General features: G+C 43.3%; 1 protein-coding gene across 1 annotated transcript; it reads right to left on the minus strand.

Annotated features, from left to right (window-relative positions):
- Positions 1–2,492: 2,492 nt before the first annotated feature.
- Positions 2,493–2,870, minus strand: LOC109169469. Its single transcript, XM_019318352.1, has one exon. The coding sequence runs from the start codon at positions 2,868–2,870 to the stop codon at positions 2,493–2,495; it is 378 nt and encodes a 125-aa protein (XP_019173897.1).
- Positions 2,871–18,667: the final 15,797 nt, after the last annotated feature.

The raw sequence follows: 18,667 nt of genomic DNA on the forward strand, positions 1-18,667 counted from the left end.
CATAACTCTTTACTATTATTACGCTGTGCAGTACAAACTTGCTCTATTTACTTGTTACTTAGAGTTGAAGTTACCGAAGAGTTATTTAATTTGAAAAAGCTTGAAAGTCTATTCACCCCCCCCCCTCTCTAGACTTTCACCACCCTATCGGGACCAGGGGGTAAGCCTTGTACTATTGAAAGTCTAGCAGGGGGTAAGCCTTGTGGTTCCTCAAATACATCAGAGTATTGTGACAGTACTTCTTTCACCCTGGCATCCATGGTTTCAGCAGGTGATATGGAGGCTTCTATTGCATTGCAAGATGCTGCAGGAGTTTGATTAGAACCACAACAGTAGATTAAAAATCATAGTGCTCCCCTTTTTGCCCAATTAGCTTTTTCCTTGGAGGTTGCTTCTTTAAGACTTACTCTTCCAGAAATACCTTGCAGTGTGATTTCCTTCCCTCCTTTGATAAAGGATATTCCCAGTGGCCTTGTATATAATTGGATAGGAGAGAATTGATCTAACCAATCCATGCCCAATACCATATCACACCCTCCCATTCTCAATAGTCTAAAGTCCCTCTGGAACTCTTCCCCTTGCATTGTCCAAGAGAATTCACTACAAGCTTCTTCACACATTATAGTCTGCCCATTGGCCACTGTAACATACAAGGGATTGGTCTTGTAGGTTACTGTTTTGAGGCTTTGGATTACCACTGGATCTAGGAAGCTATGGGTGCTGCCTATGTCCACAAGGATGATTAGCTTCTTCTTGCCTACTTTTCCCAGGAATTTGATAGTGCTCAGGTCTTCTCCTCCCAGCATGGCCAAGAGAGAAACCTCAGCAAGTCTCTCACAATCTTCTCTATTAAGCTTAGGGCTAGAGGGTTCTTCTTCATTCCCTTCTTGTTCCACTTGCCCTTCTTCAATGCCTGTCATCACATTGAATGTTTTAGGCCTGCATTTGTGCCCATGTTGCCACTTTTCCCTGCAGTAAAAACACAACTTCTGCTCTTTAAGTTTCTCCAATTCAGCCTGACTCAACTATATCCCAGGCCTGCTTCTATTCACACTAACTGCTGATCCCACAGAAGGTGTTCCAAAGCTTCTACTTGTTCTCTGGCTTTGTTCCTTCCCAACCCACTCATTTCCTTTTAGGCCCTCTTCAAATTGTCTAGCATACACATATGCATCCATCAAGGTCAAGGGATTAGCAGTCTTGACAAAGCACCTTATGTGGTTCTTCAATCCACTAATATAATTTATGATGAAATATACTTCTATCAATGAGGGGTGTGCAATCAGCATCTGTATTGTCAGTTCATCATATTTACTGTTATATTCTTCTACCAATCCAGTCTGTCTTAGCCTTTTGAATTCTTCTTCCACACACTCTAAGCCCAAGGAGCTAAATCTTCTGCACACATCCTCTGCAAATTCGTCCCAGAAGACTCTCCCACCATGATCAATCATATACCCATCGAACCAGGCATCTATCCCCCCCTTAATATAGAATGACACGTATTCCATTTTCATATCATCAGGAATTCGGTATAACAGAAAGAATTTATTGCACCTCCTAATCCATCCCCTAGGGTTTGCCCTATCAAATTCAGGGAACTCTATCCTAGGTCTGGGAGCACGCAATTGGTCATCATTATAGCGTAACCCATGTCTGGGCTGCTCTTGGTTCCCCAAGTGCATTCCAGCAAAATTATCGACAGGATTAGTGATATGATTAGGGTTGGGGATTGATCGATTACCTCCAAGGTGGTTAACGGAAGTACTAGCCTCGTCGGAACGAAGGGACTGTGCTCCGGTCGGAATTTGAGCTGCGATTGCCGGTTGTGGGTTCGTTGTCCCCTGCGCCATGGCCATCATCCACTGCCTCACCTCCGTCTGGAATGTCTGGAATCCGGTTTGGAAGGCCCCTAGGGCCTCGGCACTAGCCTCTCTGGTTATCATTCAGCTGCGCCTGAACTGCCTGCATCTGTTCCTGCATCTCGGCGATCTGCCGGGCAGCTTCGTCGTAATCTCTGCGTGTGTTTGTCATGGAGTCGGAAGCTCTGATACCAGGTGTTACGGTTACTCGGAAAAGAAAAGGAAAATTAAGAAGAAAGTGATGTGTATTTTCATTAACCCCTTCTCAACTAAAGAAGACAGTTTAAGTAGTTACAAGGCTACAACTAACAAGGGCAAAAAGGACAATTCCTGTTATAACTGCCTAACTGCTAACTGCCGATATCAAACGCTGCGTTTTGGCTTGAGGTTTGTTACAGCCAACTGTGGAGGCATCTCAGTATGTATCATTGGGTCAGTATCATCCTGAAGCCATGGATGCTCCCATATGAGTGTAGAAGTTCCGGACCCAATACGTCGCCTGACTCCATTACAGACCATGAATCAAACCCGTATTTTGTGCCTGTTGTAATAATAAAGAGAGACCTTCAGCACCAATAATAAAAAGATACGGGGACAGTGGATCCCCCTGGCACAATCCGCGAGTAGGTACTACAGATTGACTTTCACATTAACAAGGAAAGTATAAGATACTGTAGTCACACAAAGCATTATTAGATCCACCCATCTCACATCAAAACCAAGAGCCAAAAGCATTCCTTTTACAAAAGGCCATTCCATCCTGTCATATGCCTTTGCCATATCCAATTTTAGGGCTCCCCAACCCATCGCCCCACACTGCTTTCGATTCAAAAAATGCCCCACCTCTGCAGCTATTAGAATATTATCAGTAATGAGTCTATCCGGTATAAATGCACTCTGAGAGTCAGATATAATATTACCCATTAACGGCTTCATTCTATTTGTAATCATCTTGGCCATCACTCTATATACCACATTACTCAGGGCTATTGGCCTGAGATCCGTCATTCGTTCGGGTGTACTCTTCTTGGGGATTAGGATCACATTAGTTTCATTCAACTTAGAGGGGAAGGATCGTGTATTCAAGCATTCCAAAATAAAATCTGACACGTCCCTCCCTACAATATCCCAGAAATGTTGATAAAATCTCGGATTCATTCCATCCGGGCCTGGTGCTTATCAGGAAACATAGCAAATAAAGCAGTTTTAACCTCCTCTCTCTCAAAAGGCCGGAGTAAACACTCATTCTGAGCCGGGGTGACTCTCTTAGTAATATTTGCAAAAAACTCCATCCCATCAGCAGGATTATCCGAAGTAAAGATTTTATTAAAATAATCTATCACAACTGCATGCATGGCATTTCCTTCCACCCAATCCCCATTATCATTCTGAATTCTAGACAAAGTATTCTTTTTCTTTCGGTTAGAGGCATACCTGTGATAGAAGCTCGTGTTTGCATCTGCTTCTTTCAGCCAGTGTTGTTTGGCTCTTTGTTTCCAGTAGGCATCCTCCTGGTTCTCAATACGGCTCAGGGTTCCTTCAAGGCGCTGGTATTCAGCAAGAGATACTGGATCCATATGTCCCCTTAGGCGTAACTATTCTTTCCGAAGATGTAAGATCTGCTCACCATAATTATGGTGCCTTTCACCTCCCCAGCGCGACAGCTGTCGCCCACAATGCTCTATGCAATCCTGCACCCCTCCACCCCTCCACTCCCCCACGCCTCCTTCACCACCTCCCTATACCCCTCATCATGTAGCCAGGACATCTCGAAACGGAACCTTCTCCTCGTCATTCCCTCCCTTCCCCCAGGATCGTGGATACTCAAGAAGATGGCGAATGGTCAGACTTTCTTGTGAAGAGATTGACTACTCGTCTCTGAGGCACAATTCCACACCACTCAGTCATGGCTAACACTTTGTCTAGTCTCTCCTCAATCCAGTCGACAGTACCCTCCCCTTTCTCCCATGTAAATTGATATCCCTCCATAGGTAGTTAAGATAATCCACACGGTGCGATAGTATCACCAAAGCCCCTGAGCAAGTTATTTGGGTGCGGGTTTCCGCCTCTTTTCTCGTACTGGTACAACAGATCATTAAAGTCACCAATCATCACCCATGGAAGATCAGGTTGTGGCGCAAACGATTTTATTAGATCCCATGCCTCTCCACGCCTGTGTCGTTGTGGAAAGCCATAGTAACACGTCATTCTCCACTTCTCAAAACCTGGCATATTAACCTCCACATCAATATGGTTTTTCGAATAGCCTATCAGACTCGCAGTATTGTTCCTCATCCATAGTAAAGCCAAGCCCTCGGCCAGACCAACATTATCCACATAAAACAGACCCTCAAACCCAATCTTGACACGTAAATTCTCTGCATGCACCCTTGCCACCTTAGTTTCCATAAGATACACAAAGTCAGGCATCTTTTTGGACACCATGTCCGTGATTTCGCGAACTGTCCGTGGATTGCCCAAGCCACGGCATTTCTAACTCAGCGTACTCATTGGACTGGGCGGGTCTGGGAACCAGAACCCGCCACAAGCAAGTTTTTTGGATCACTTTCAACTGCCATCTCCTCCTCAACCGTCGTAGACACACGACCCTCATTCTCAACACCCGGCCTGCGCCGTTTTGCTGACGCCACTACACCATCCTCCGTTTCTTGTCTTACCGAAGCCATATGCACATCTTCATGGCACTCATTCGAAGAAGTCGTCCCTTCCGAGACTGCCAGGACCGGCCTCTCTACTCTCACCGTACCATCCGGCGGTAACAGCCAGGGTTCCCCAATCGGCCTTGGCCCCCTTCTTCGGCCTGCCCGCATCCACTCACCAAACGGGAAAAGCTCTCGGGGGATGTCCGAGACCCGAGCCTTCATACAGAACTTGTCCAAGTGCCCTAACATTCCACAGCAAAAGCAAAAATTATGTAAACGCTCGTATTTTAGGTTCACCCACCCCCACGATCCATCCCTTCGAATCAGCTTCATACGACGTTTCAAAGGTTTATCAATTGGAACCGCAACCCTGATTTTGTAAAAGGTTCTCCACGACCCTCCCACTGATCTGTCATCAGCTCGAATAAACTTTCCCACATAATTGCCAACTTGCTCAAGGATTACATTGGACGTGTAACCCATGGGCAAATCATATGCTTGAATCCACATGTCCACCGTATCCAGTTTCACCTCCCTGGGTAGAAAACCCTCACATACCCGTCGAAAAACCAGGGTATGATTCTCAAACGACCAAGGGCCGTCCTCCAAAACCCTCATCATGTCCGTCACATGATAGAAAGCGAACAAGAAGTGGTTAGCGTGCAATTCCGTGACCCGCATGCCCATAATCGGTTGCCAAACCGACGCAAGGACTTGCTTCATATACTCCACTTTGATCAATTTTGTCGTCAAGAACCTTCCAACCACCGAGAAGACCGGTGCATCGTCGGCAGTTGTCGGTTCGTATGGATCAGCCGCAGCAACTCCGCCTTTTTCATCATCGAGCGTAATGTCTGCCCATCGATCTGAGATTGTCTCCATCTCATGTTGTTGCTGTGCCGAGGACGCCATGCCAAGACTTCGCCGTTTGATTGCTGCTGTCGCCGAGGAGTCACGGTCGGAATCCGAAGTGCGAAACCCTAGGTTAGGGAGAGACGTAACGAAACCCTAGGTTTTAAACGAACACTAATCGATCATATTTGTTTTTTTTTTTTTTTTTTGGTGAGGATTCGATCATATTTGTGAACATTATTAAATGAGCACTAACAAACGCGGGATCTGCTAGAAATCATCATTTTTTCGATCACCAAAAAGTGGTAAGAAATCATCAAAATTCAGCTAGAAATCCTTGTTCCAATCACATTTCCAACCACTTCCATTGGTAGTTCCAACTTCCAACGACGTGATGGTCGGAAAAGAATAACAATTTCAAAAATTCAAATGATTGAAAAAATTTCGACCACATTTACTTGGTACCGACCACTCTTGATAAAGTAATCAGGAATATCGACCACCAAGTAAAGGTGGTCAGAAATTCCGACTTTTTTCCGGTTCAACCCAATCTTTTGACGAAATTTTTTTAAAAAATATATAAATTTTCAACTATTTTTATGGTGGTCGAAAAAGTGACTGAAAAACGATGATTTCTAGCAGTACGAGCTCTTTAGCAAATGAGCATACAAATGTTCAAACTCTGTTTGTTTATTAAACGAGTTCTAAAATTTGTTTATTTATGTTCGTTTACCTTAATAAATGAACATGAACGAATGCTTACCGAACACGAACACGAGTAGTTTTTCGAAAGCTTTGTTCGTTAACTCCCTTATTATTGTTATAATAAATCTATTGTATGTATAAAATGAAATTGAATAGCAGAGTTCATACAAATATGTATATTGTCAAATGATCCTGTAATGAAATAAAAATTATACTTTAGTGTTGCTATAATAAATATATGAGAAAATTGCACTTTTCGTCCTTAAGTTATATTGTAATTGAAGAATTCGTCCCTGAGTGTTGGTGTAACACCCACTTTTCTAAAACCTTATTAACAATACTTAACTTAAAAAGGGATACTAAACAAACATAATAAACTTAATTACTAATTAAACTTTAAGAGGTGTCACCGCCACAATCACCATACACGGTGATTGCACAGGCAAGGAAAGGATCTAAACATCAACAAGCTTACTACTTTAAACAAACTTGGGGAATGAAACCCCAGTGTTTTAAACAAACTTGGGGAATGAAACCCTGGTGTCCAGCACCATCAAAACATCTAAATAAGTCTACAACCAAGTCTCAAAATAGACATAAATGCTAAGAGTTTAGACTACAACTAGCACACTAAGCTAATCTAGTCTAACTTGATCACTCTCAAGAACTGGGCCCACATGAAAGGGGTTAACAAACAACAAGTAGAAAACAACCCGTTAGCACGAAGCTAAGTATAACGCCACTCAACCCTGTAAAATACTATAACATATACTTTTGGAAAACATTTGTTTCACACACTTAGATCAAGTATTCTCGATCACTTAAGCAACAATTAAACATGCTCAACAGGATTTCTATATGCTTGCAACCTAATTATCAAATAGGCATATTTTCTCAATCATTTAGCTTATCAACAATCTTCTGCTTTCACATACATATCTTATCATGGCGATATACACTAATCATACTCATACTGATGGTTAACAATATACTTAAGCTGTAACAAGCAATCTCATGCTAACATATATCTCAACAACAATCTCATATCATCATATATCTCCATAGGCAATCTCATGCTATCACATAACTCAATAAGCAATCTAGTGCTATCATGTAACTTCATAAGCAATCTCATGCTATCATATAACTCAATAAGCAATCACATGCTATCATATAACTCAATAAACAATCTCATGCTATCATATAATTCAATAAGCAATCTCATACTGTCATATAACTCAATAAACAATCTCATGCTATCATATAACTCAATAAGCAATCTCATGCTATCATATAACTCAATAAGCAATCTCGTGCTATCATATAACTCAATAAGCAATATCATCCTATTATATAACTCAATAAGCAATCTCATGCTATCATCAGGGACGGAGCCAAAGGGGGGGGGGGGGGGGCAGGGGGGACTGCTGCCCCCGCTCACCCCACCCCACCCCATATATAATTTTTGTATGTATATATGTATATATAGTACATGTGTTAGTATTAGTAAAATAAAACTATTAAATATCAACAAGAGTTAATTTAGATGAGTTGGTTGGGTATATGTTGAGTTATGATAAAAGATAAAGGTTCAAATCTTGGCATTAATATAGTTTTATAGTTGGTTTTCGTCCCTACTTCTTCACCCCCCCCCCCCCCCCCCCCCCCCTCAACCGAATTTCTGGCTATGTCCCTGGCTATCATATAACCGAATATGTAATCTCGTGCTATCATATAACTCAATATAAGCAATCTCATGCTATCATATAACTCAATAAGCAATCTCATGCTATCATATAACTCAATAAGCAATCTCATGCTATCATATAACTCAATAAGCAACCTCATGCTATCATATAATTCAATAAACCATCTCATGCTATCATATAATTCAATATGTAATCTCATGCTATCATATAAATCAATAAGAAATCTCATGCTATCATATAACTCAATATGCAATCTCATGCTATCATATAACTCAATAAGCAATCTCATGCTATCATATAATTCAATAAGCCATCTCATGATATCATATTACTCAATATGCAATCTCATGCTATCATATAACTCAATAAGCAATCTCATGCTATCATATAACTCAATAAGCAATCTCATGCTATCATATAACTCAATAAGTAATCTCATGCTATCATATAATTCAATAAGCCATCTCATGCTATCATATAACTCAATATGCAATCTTATGCTATCATATAACTTAATAAGTAATCTCATGCTATCATATAACTCAATATGCAATCTCATGCTATCATTTAATCATGCAACAAGATGAACATGATGCTTTAGTATAAGTATAGATAGATATACATATACACTCTTTCTTTGGTAACAAGGAACACTTGTTAAACGGAGGTTTCTTAGAGTCACAATGGCTCGCTTTTCTTTACTTTCTCTAGAGTCAGGTTGACTTGGTTTCTTTAGAGTCGCAATGACTCGCTTTCTCTCTTTCTTTAGAGTCACAATGACTCGCTTTCTTTCTTTACTTTTACTCGTGGATGAGGTAGGAACTTCACCATAATGTGAATGGACCTATTTGGGCTCGGCATCTAGCCGACCTAATACTCATCTCGCCCACAGAACCAATCTATTGGTTCTATTCTCAAACTCTGTGGAATCGGGTATCGTACTTGTCAGTGTGCACTGTAACACCCCGTGTTACGACCTTTAATCCTGGATTAATTATTTAATTAATCCCGCTAATAATAATTAAATATGATTAATTATGTTAAGTTCCCCTTTAATTTATTAATAGGGTCCACCGTGAACCGTGGACCCTTGCCTAAATTAGAGGCTTAAGCCTATTAGGAATAAAGATAGTAAACCTTTTACTATTCAGATCCTAATTAGGAATCCTAGACCTAGTTATCTATTAGGAATAAAGGAAGTAGGCCTTTTACTATTCAGATTGTGATTAGGATCCGCTTTAATTAATATGGACCCTTATCCCTAAAGCAAGTCCCTGAGTCCTATAAGGAATAGAATTAGTAAACCCATACCATTCAGGCCCTAATTAGGAGTCTTAAATATATAAATAGGGAACTTAGGAGACACCCGGAACCCCCCACACGCCTAGACGCCCCATCGCCCCAGGAGAGCTCCAAGAATTCCCTTAGAAGAAATCAAGAAAGCAAGAAAGCTTAAAGAAAGATCCTTCATAGCCGAGGAATTAATTAAGGCTAAGAGGTAACCCATGTCTCAACAAAACCTATTTTCATAGCTATGATTTCCCCTTAGGGTTTCCCCCATATTGTTGTAAATGGCGATTGATGGTGATTATTATTGATGTCGATATAATGATTCCATGAGGAATCTTGATAATCTGGATATTGGGAGTTTCTTGATAATTATGATGTTCTTGATGATTAATTGGGGTTTTGATGATTATGTGTTGTTCTTGATGATTATGATGTTTTTGATGATTAATTGGTATCCTTGATGATTATGTGTTGTTCCTACCGAATCTTGCAATTAGAAGACGAATTGTATTCTTGATCGATATAAAAGTGATTAGAACCCTAGGTTGTATCGTATGATATTATTCTTGGATTATCGGGTGGGGAAATCGCATGTTTGGGTGTTGATTATGATTAGAAAAGCATGATAGGTTATGTGCCGTTCGTTTATCGTATTTGATCCGTTAATTGTCTATGTGTTGTCGTTAATTACGTTGAAAAGTGTCTAAGCATGGTTTCGGGTTCCACAATGGTTCCCGGGACGAAAAGTGGTGAAAAGAGTCAGTGGGGGGTAGGGGACCCACCACCTACCCGCGGCAATTCGGGCAGCTCCGGCAGCGGGCAGCCGGCGGGCGGGCAGCTGCCCGCCGGGCACCCGCTGCCCGGAACAGTGTTAGCCGGTGGGTGGACCCCCCACCCACCGGCTACCCGCTGGAATCTTCCCCCCCTCGGGACCCCGGCTTCCCCGTTTGATGTTTCCCCGATCCCTGTGGTGTCCCAACGGACCCCGTTTGTCGTGCCTATGTCTAGTTTGATATTTCAGGTACCGTTCGTAGGTTTATGAGTCTATTATATTGCATGCTAGTTGAATTGGTATCCCGTTGACCTAGGTGGAAGGAGTATGAACCCCTTAGGACTATTCTTAGTACGTGATGGATCACGCATAAGGTTGTTATACGCTTTATCCCCCTTCCCAATGTGTAATGTGGGTTGCATGTGCTTGCTATGTGTTATGTGTGCGTGTTACCCCAATTCGGTTGCGATCGGATTGGTTATCCTGAGCTGCGGTTCAGAAGCCGGCTATGGTCAGATGGGAATTCCTGGCTGTAGTCGGATGACGGTATCCTGGGCTGCGGTCCAGAAGCTGGTTGTAGTCAGATGGGAATTCCTGGCTGCAATCAGGTGACATCTTTCCTGAGCTGCGGTTCAGAGGCTGGCTGTAGTCAGATGGGAATTCCTGGCTACAGTCAGATGACATACTCTCTTGGGCTGCGGTCCACTGTTTGGTTGCGATCAAACATTATGATGAGCTGCGGTTCATCGGTCGGTTGCGATCGGCCTCCCCGTGTTGCGATACGGGGCATGGTGCTGTGGGGCCGTGTAAGAGCTATATGCGCTGACCCGCATGTATGGGCATGCGAGTGGTCCTGTGGCGCCAACAACGTGCGTTATGTGTTGTGATATGGACGAGTTGTGATTAGGAGTGTCTTGGGGGATGTGACTATGGGATTTATATTGGGGATTATTCATGTTGGGTTATGATCATTGTTTATGCTTTGCCTTATTTGCCTTATCTGTTATGAACTGCTTATGACTGTTATAACTGTTGCTTGTGTCTGGCCTTATCTGTCGAGTCATTCCCGGTTTTAAAGCTAGAGTTCGTAGGATATATCTTCATGCTCAAAATGATTTTTGTATATCTATATATATCTCTATATGTATTGTATTTCAACGCGTTGGAGTGGGTTACCAGCATCTGTCGCTGAACAGATATATTTGGCTTTCAGGCACAGAGGATTAGAGCACTGGAGCGCGCTAGAACTGGAGCGTAGAAGTAGTATAGTTTCCCTTTCGGCCTGCGTGCCATATTATGCATTTATATTTCAGAGGATAGTAGTTAGACAGCCTGTGCACCTGGGTTCTCTAGCCCAGGTGTGGCATAGCACCCCGTACACTTATGTTACGTTTTGGGATTTAATGAGATGTTACCTTTATTATTAAGTTTTAAATGTCTTGAAAATCAGGGGTGTTACATGCACACCCCCTAAACGGGATTCCAAGCCCGGCAGGTAGTATCCTACCTAGTAACTCGGGAATATCGACCTCGTTACTTCACATCGGATCGCAATGTCCGTTTCTTTCTTTACTTTTTCTTTACTTCCGAAAGGACATAGTCCTAACGGGCCTCCAAAATCTCGGATTACTCACACTAGATACATATAGATATAACTCATGCATTTCAATCTTATGCAAAAACTTTACTTATGCACATAGCTTCTCAACAATTTCTCTTTTCTCACAAATTGGAAATCAAATATCATGCAACTTCTCAATGCAGCAAGATAATGATTTTTCCAAAATAGATATAGGTTTTGAAAGAATACATACGCTTACTTAGAGCCACTAACGCACTTTAGTTCATGATATGTTAAACATGCTCTTTACTATAAGAAATATCTCAATTTCTCTTTGATTATAAGTCAAGCAAATATTATGCTACTTCATACTCATCACTTTAATACTTAGCAAAACTCCTTAGCAAACATTTAGCAAATATTGATCGTGCTCTTTAAACTCAAAATGAACAACATTGATAGTACTAATTCCCGTAGGTAGGATGTACAAGTGTATGTATATGAACAAAGTATAAGCAAGAAAGAGACTAGGAGAAATAGCTCAAATGCTTCCTTTATTCAATGTGTTGTTCTTTGATCTATTTGGTATAGAGAGAAGGGAGAGCAAATAAGGCATGCATAGAGAGAGAGAGAGAGAGAGAGAGAGAGAGAGAGAGAGAGAGAAGAGAATGGAATGGGAGTCTCCCCCTCACTTTGTGGGCTAAAAACCCTTTTATAGGGCTAAGGTGGCGGGTTTGACCCGCTTCGGGGTTGACCCGTCACCTTTGACTTTGACCCGTGGACCGGGTCCTGAACCGCTTGACCCCGACCCGACTATAAACGAGCCCATAGACGTACAGGTGGTCGGTACCGAGGGATATATCCTATCAAGAGCCCCCCCAGTTCGTGCCCTGACGATGAACTAACGAGGAAAGGTTCGGGCTGGAAAAACTAGTTGCACGGTCTGTGACATGCGTCGGTTTCCTCGTTAAAAACCTTAAGCTGATAAAAAACCCAGTGGGAAAAAATTTAGCCCAGGAAAAAAGAGCACAACTTTAAGCGCAGTCTGGTGGACCAAAATGGAACGCCCGACCTAGTGGTCGGACTTGTAACACAATTTGCGGGATCATACATGGGAATGCTCTTCCCAATGCCCTTTACTCGGGCTAACTGATTGTGACAGGTTCGAGCTCGGTCGAATAAAAAAATTGCTCTTAGTTGTTTGCGATTGGCTAGCTTCTGGTGACTATATTTAGTCACTATGATAGGTTTTTGTAAACCAAAAAATTTATACTAATTGGGATGCACTCTGGGTTATGAACCGAGGGTCCCAAGCGAAGAGACACTACGTGACCCGAAGGTCTAACCGTTAGCGAAATGCGTTTTGAAAATGATAATTAGCTGAATGGGGAGTGTGCTCCCTTTTATGCCCAGTTTATGAACCGAGAGCCCCAAAGCGAAGGGGTCGCTAAGAGACCTGAGGGTCTAAAGATCATGAGATTAGGAAAGCCTTTTTGATCGAGAAATGACGACAAGATCGGGAAAGTCGGTCAATTTTAAGAAGCGCTTCGGTAAATGAGCTAAGTCGGTCTACTCGGGAAGTACTTTTGGTGAAATGAACGCGATTCGAACGACGAGCAAGCTAAGGGCTTTGGTGAAAAGAACGCGATTCGACCGATGAACGATTCGGTCTACTTGGGAAAACTTTAGCGAAGCGAACGAGCTACTCCATCGATGCAGCCCCCCACTCCCTTAGGTGCGAGAATCGTCAGCATAAGGGAGTAGATACGATGGGTTCTCGAGTTCGCCTTGCTAACTTTGATTGCGATCGGGAAATAACCCGACCGGGCCGGCGGTGCGAGTGCACCAGGCTACACCCATAACGTCGATGACCGGGAAATGACTCGACCGAGCTCAAAGTGTCGGTACACTACCGGTTGACTTGCCTAATTTATAGGATTTTCGAAACTTTACGAATTTTGAACCGACCGATCGATTGATCGGACCTCTATCGGGGTAGAGGTTTTACGCGTTACCGATCAAGTGATCGGGTTTTTAAAACACGATCAAGTGATCGAAGGATGGGATGCCCGACCGCGCGGGCTCAACTGCCTACCTTGTAGGACTTTAAAAGAAGAGATATGATCTCGGTGCTAACTGGACCAGTGGTGGCAATGCTGACCTAACCGGACTTAGAGGGCCAGTGGCGGCGAAGCCAACCTAACTGGTCTTTGAAACGTCGGTGGTGGCAAGGCCAACCTAACCGGTTAAAAAGATGCCTAACTTGTAGGGTTTGAAACCGAGATGGGATCTCGAACTGACCAAGCCGGTGATGGCCATGCCGACCTAATCGGATTTGGAAACATAACTGAAACTAAAGCTTAAGGAACCTCGTCAGTTTCGATCTTAGTACGGTAAAAGTTTAAGCGACATTGTGGTCGCCGGGCTGTCGCCCTCATCGGTTGGGACCGGAAAAATTCTCACCGGTGTTACTGGAAGTTTAAGCGACATTGTGGTCGTCGGCCTTTCGCCCTCATCGCTTGGGGCCGGAAAAATTCTCACCGGTGTTACCGGACAAGTTTAAGCGACATTGTGGTCGTCGGGCTTTCGCCCTCATCAGTTGGGGCCGGAAAAATTGTCACCAATGTTACCGGACAAGTTTAAGCGACATTGTGGTCGTCGGGCTTGCACCCTCATCGGTGATGACCGGAAAAAGTTTAACGACATTGCGATCGTAAGTCGGAGGTGGCGTGACCGACCTGTCCGAGCTTAGGGTGCCGGTGGTGGAAATACCGACCTAACCGGACTTAGGGGGTCGGTGGGGGAAATACCAACCTAACCGGACTTACTAAAACTATAATACTAACTATTACAAATTTTCTAGGTATAAGCCCATAACTTATACAATTTGTTGTTGGGCCTATACAACTTACTATCTAAAATGCCTCGGCCCACTTTAATTTATGGGCCTGACTATACAATCTACAATTTAAAATTAAATTACAAATCTTGCAAGCTTGAAAACTTTGGACATCTTGCTGGGGAATATCGGTTACTTGATGCTGCTCGGGTGATGATTTAAACGAAGCATCTGAGACTAACTAATGTGATCCGAGTCCGACTAATGATGCTATGCCAGCTATTGTGGTCGGTTCGGCCACATCTGTGCTTGCATGAGACTTACATAGCTGTAAATTACTGGCCACCACTAGAACGTTCAACATAGATTAAACTCAGAGATGGTTCGCTGGTGCGCTCATCTGCTTGAGGTCAGCTGTAAGCTTGATTCCAGCCACTAACTCAGAGGAAATCGGGAGTGCGTGGTCGTTTGAGAAACACGCGATCAAGGAGACGGTCGGTTAAAACGGAGCTTCCCGATGCTGGGTGCCTCTACGCTGTTGATGACTGGATTTGATCACATTTGGAGTGAGCTGACTGACACGTGTAGTGCACTTCTCTTCCTTTTATTTTATTTTATTTTCTTTTTCCTTTTTTTTTCTTCCACTTTCACGATTCTTACAGTCCACCGCCATCATGGACATATGAAGATAGTAGTCGAAGGTGGGGTTCAAACACTCCGGCGGGGACTACCCTCTACCACGATGCCCTCCACCTTGCTCGACGGAGATCAGCACGCCGGAACTCCAGTTGGAGAGTGTCCAGGGAGGGGTGAGCACGCCGAGACAAGGCATTACGGTCGGCGTGACCGGACTGTGATGGACGGTCGGTACCGGACAGTATACGTATGCGGGCCTCTGACTCCGGAGACCGGCTGCTATGGAGGCTTGCAATACACCAGCCGATGATGACTTTCCACGCATTTTCATTCTACTTTTCTTTTATTTTTCTCTTTCTTTCCACCATCTCAACTTTCGCACCATCGCCATTAAACACCAATTACAATGCATGCATTGCATTATCATATGGACTCCACATCACCGTCACATACATTGCATTACAATATGGACTTTTCTTTTCTTCTTTCTACTACTATTTCCCTACTACCCTTCACCCCACCTACATCATGTGTTTCCTTCATGACAAAAAGAAGGAACACACAAGAGATAAATGAAGATGAAGAGGTAACACTGTACGCTAGGCAATCTTCAAAGCAGCGGAGAGGAAAGAATGGTGATGGTAGTAGCTGAGTGATGCGGCGGTGGGCAGCGGTGTTTCTCTGTGCATCACCGAACCCAGCCGGCGAAAGGATTTCCCGTAAGGGAACGATCGAAATTGAAGAACTAGCCATGCAACGCCGGAACTCACAGCTCCAGGGATCAATATGCTGTATTGAACACAAGGAAGAACCAACAAGTAATTACGATTGTATTGTGAAAATTTAAACCTCCCTCACCTTTGCTCTGGCAGCCCACTTGGTGAAGATGGTGGCAATCACATGCATAGGATGATAGAAGTTTTCTCTGGCGAGCTGACCATCGGCGGTGGTTGGATCACTCAAATAGCAACGCGTCTGGATCCCTCCAGTGACTGATCTATCAAAGTGGCGAAGAAGAAGGTTGCGAGGCTTTCCTCCGGGTTGCATGGCCTTCAGGGAGTGCGTGGCAGAGCTGGAATGCGGGGATAAGGCGAGTGGTGATGCATGTCTCCCTTCTGCTGTTGACAACTCCCGCAACTTCATCTGCAAGAATTCTTCGCCTCTCCTCTCCACCAGATCTATGAAGAGGCAATAAACCGAGTATATGAACTAAGAAACAGAGCGGTGCAGTGGTTTGGGCGTGAGCTGTGCAGCTTGAGCGCCTAGGTTCGAAAAATCCCTCCTCAACTTCCAGAATTTCCTAGCTTTTTGCTTGATGATAGGAACGTAGCTTGTTGTTACGGTCCCCACAGACGGCGCCATTTGATAGTACTAATTCCTGTAGGTAGGATGTATATGAACAAAGTATAAACAAGAAAGAGACTAGGAGAAATAGCTCAAATGCTTCCTGTATTCAATGTGTTGTTCTTTGATCTATTTGGTATAGAGAGAAGGGAGAGCAAATAAGGCATGCATAGAGAGAGAGAGAGTGTGTGTGGAGAGAATGGAATGGGAGTCCCCCCTCACTTTGTGGGCTAAAAACCCTTTTATAGGGCTAAGGTGGCGGGTTTGACCTGCTTCGGGGTTGACCCGTCACCTTTGACTTTGACCCGTGGATCGGGTCCCGAACCGTTTGACCCCAACCCGATTATAAACGAGCTCATAGACCTACAGGTGGTCGGTACCGGGGGATATATCCTATCAAACATGCTTTAATACTTCACTTTACTGTGCAATTAGATTCATGCTCTATTCAACCAAACATCTCATATTCTTGGTAAAATTCTCAAATACTCACAATGAATACTTAGGCATGCTAATCAAGCAAATTTAGCAAATAATGATCATACTTCTTAATCTAACAATCAAATAATTATCATGCTTCTCAAACAAATAGCCAAGATCAAATACTTCACATTTTCATTCTCTGCAAATGTTCCCAGACAACTTCTATATCATGGAACATCGCAAATTCTATTGTAAATTACTCATTTCTACTCCAAATTCAATGAAATCAAATTCTACTCGTGCGTCGTAACGATCCCGAGTGTCCGAGCCTCAAGGGCTCGTGAGCCCCGATCTGAAATGACACGCACGTAGCTGAGCCACAAGGGCCCCACCACTACACTGCTATAGCCTGACGGAGCTTGGCGGCGGGGCTTGAGAAGCCCCGCCACTTGACTTTCGCCAAGCAGCGGCCTAGGGCCACGACTCATGCCATGAGCCGTGCCTTCACGGGGCTGGCCAACGGTCCTTGCCTAGGACCGTTGGCTAGCTCCGTGACTTCATCTGGTGCACACTGTCTGTGCACTAGTGGGGTTCTTCTTCACATGTAATGCAATTTCAAGCAATCTAACACTTCCAAATCCTCAACAACACATCACAGATCAACAATAAATCACTTAATAGCTCAACCACATCCACAATCTAGCATTTCTACTCATTTCAACATTTATTTCGACTTCAGAGAGTCTATAAAAAGAGGTGGGAGTCCATGGATTATACCTTTGCTGTTTCCTCTTCTTGTTGGGATTCCTCCTTCTTCCCAAAGTCAGCTACAATCCCCTTCACCACCTATATTCCCCAAACAAACCATACAACAAACCTTAGGAGCTAAACTCTCAAAGATGGAATCTAGAAAACAAAGAAGCTAGGAGAAGAATGGATGAATGGTTGAGATAGGCTTAAAACTTACTGTGTTTTTCTTTGGCTTCTTGCAGAGCTTCTTGGTAGGGAAGACAAAGTTGGGAATCAAGAGGCAATGGCTGAAAATATTTCATTTTCCAAAATAGATATAGGTTTTTGAAATAGAACCTAGGCTTTACTTAGAGCCTTCAATGCACTTAATCTTTGAAATATACTAAAATGCTCATTCAATGTGAAGTGGAAACATACACTGTTTCATGCCAATAATCTCAACAACTTAGCAATTCTTCTCAACAAGAGTTAACAAAGTATTAAGCATGATATTCAACTATTTATGTACTCAAATGCTAAATTCCCTTACTGACTCAAGTTCACAGACTCAAGTTCACAGCTAAACAAAATACAGAGCATTCACATTTCAACTCTTCAATATGCTAAGCATACTTTCTAACTCAAAATCAAACGAAATCAACTTCTACAAGTGTGTCGTAACGAGCCTGAGTGTCTGAGCCTCAAGGGCCCACGAGTCCCGGTCCGAACAACACATGGCTGAGCCATAGAGGGCTCGACCTATTCAACTTTTGGCCTGGTGGAGCTTGGTGACGGGGCTTGTGAAGCCCCGCCAAGTGGCGGCCCCAGGCAACGGATCCAGTTGGGATCCGTTCCCATGGTCCGCTACTTCACGGTGCTAGCCTGCGGACCTTGCCTAGGTCCGTTGGCTAGGACCGTGAGGTCATCTAGTGCACCAAACAGTGTGCACCCGAGCCTTATTCTCCACAAAACAACCACAGAGCATCAAAAATACTCTTCTAGACCTCAACGAATCCATCATAAAACATCAACAACACACAAACAACTCATCATCAAGTATTTTCTAGTATTTCTAAACATCTAAGCTCAACTTCTAACATTTTACAGAGCAAAAACTTAGTTTGAGAATCCATGGTTTATACCTTGTGCTTTGCCTTCTCTTGTGAGGATCACCTTTCCTCTCCTTCTCAGATACTACCTCCTTCACCACCTATTCTCCTCAAACAAACAAACACACACCAAGCTTAAGGAAGAACTCAGAGATTTGGAAGGCAAAGTTTGA

Source organism: Ipomoea nil, unplaced genomic scaffold (assembly GCF_001879475.1).
Source record: "Ipomoea nil cultivar Tokyo-kokei standard unplaced genomic scaffold, Asagao_1.1 scaffold3314, whole genome shotgun sequence".
Lineage (NCBI taxonomy): Eukaryota > Viridiplantae > Streptophyta > Magnoliopsida > Solanales > Convolvulaceae > Ipomoea > Ipomoea nil.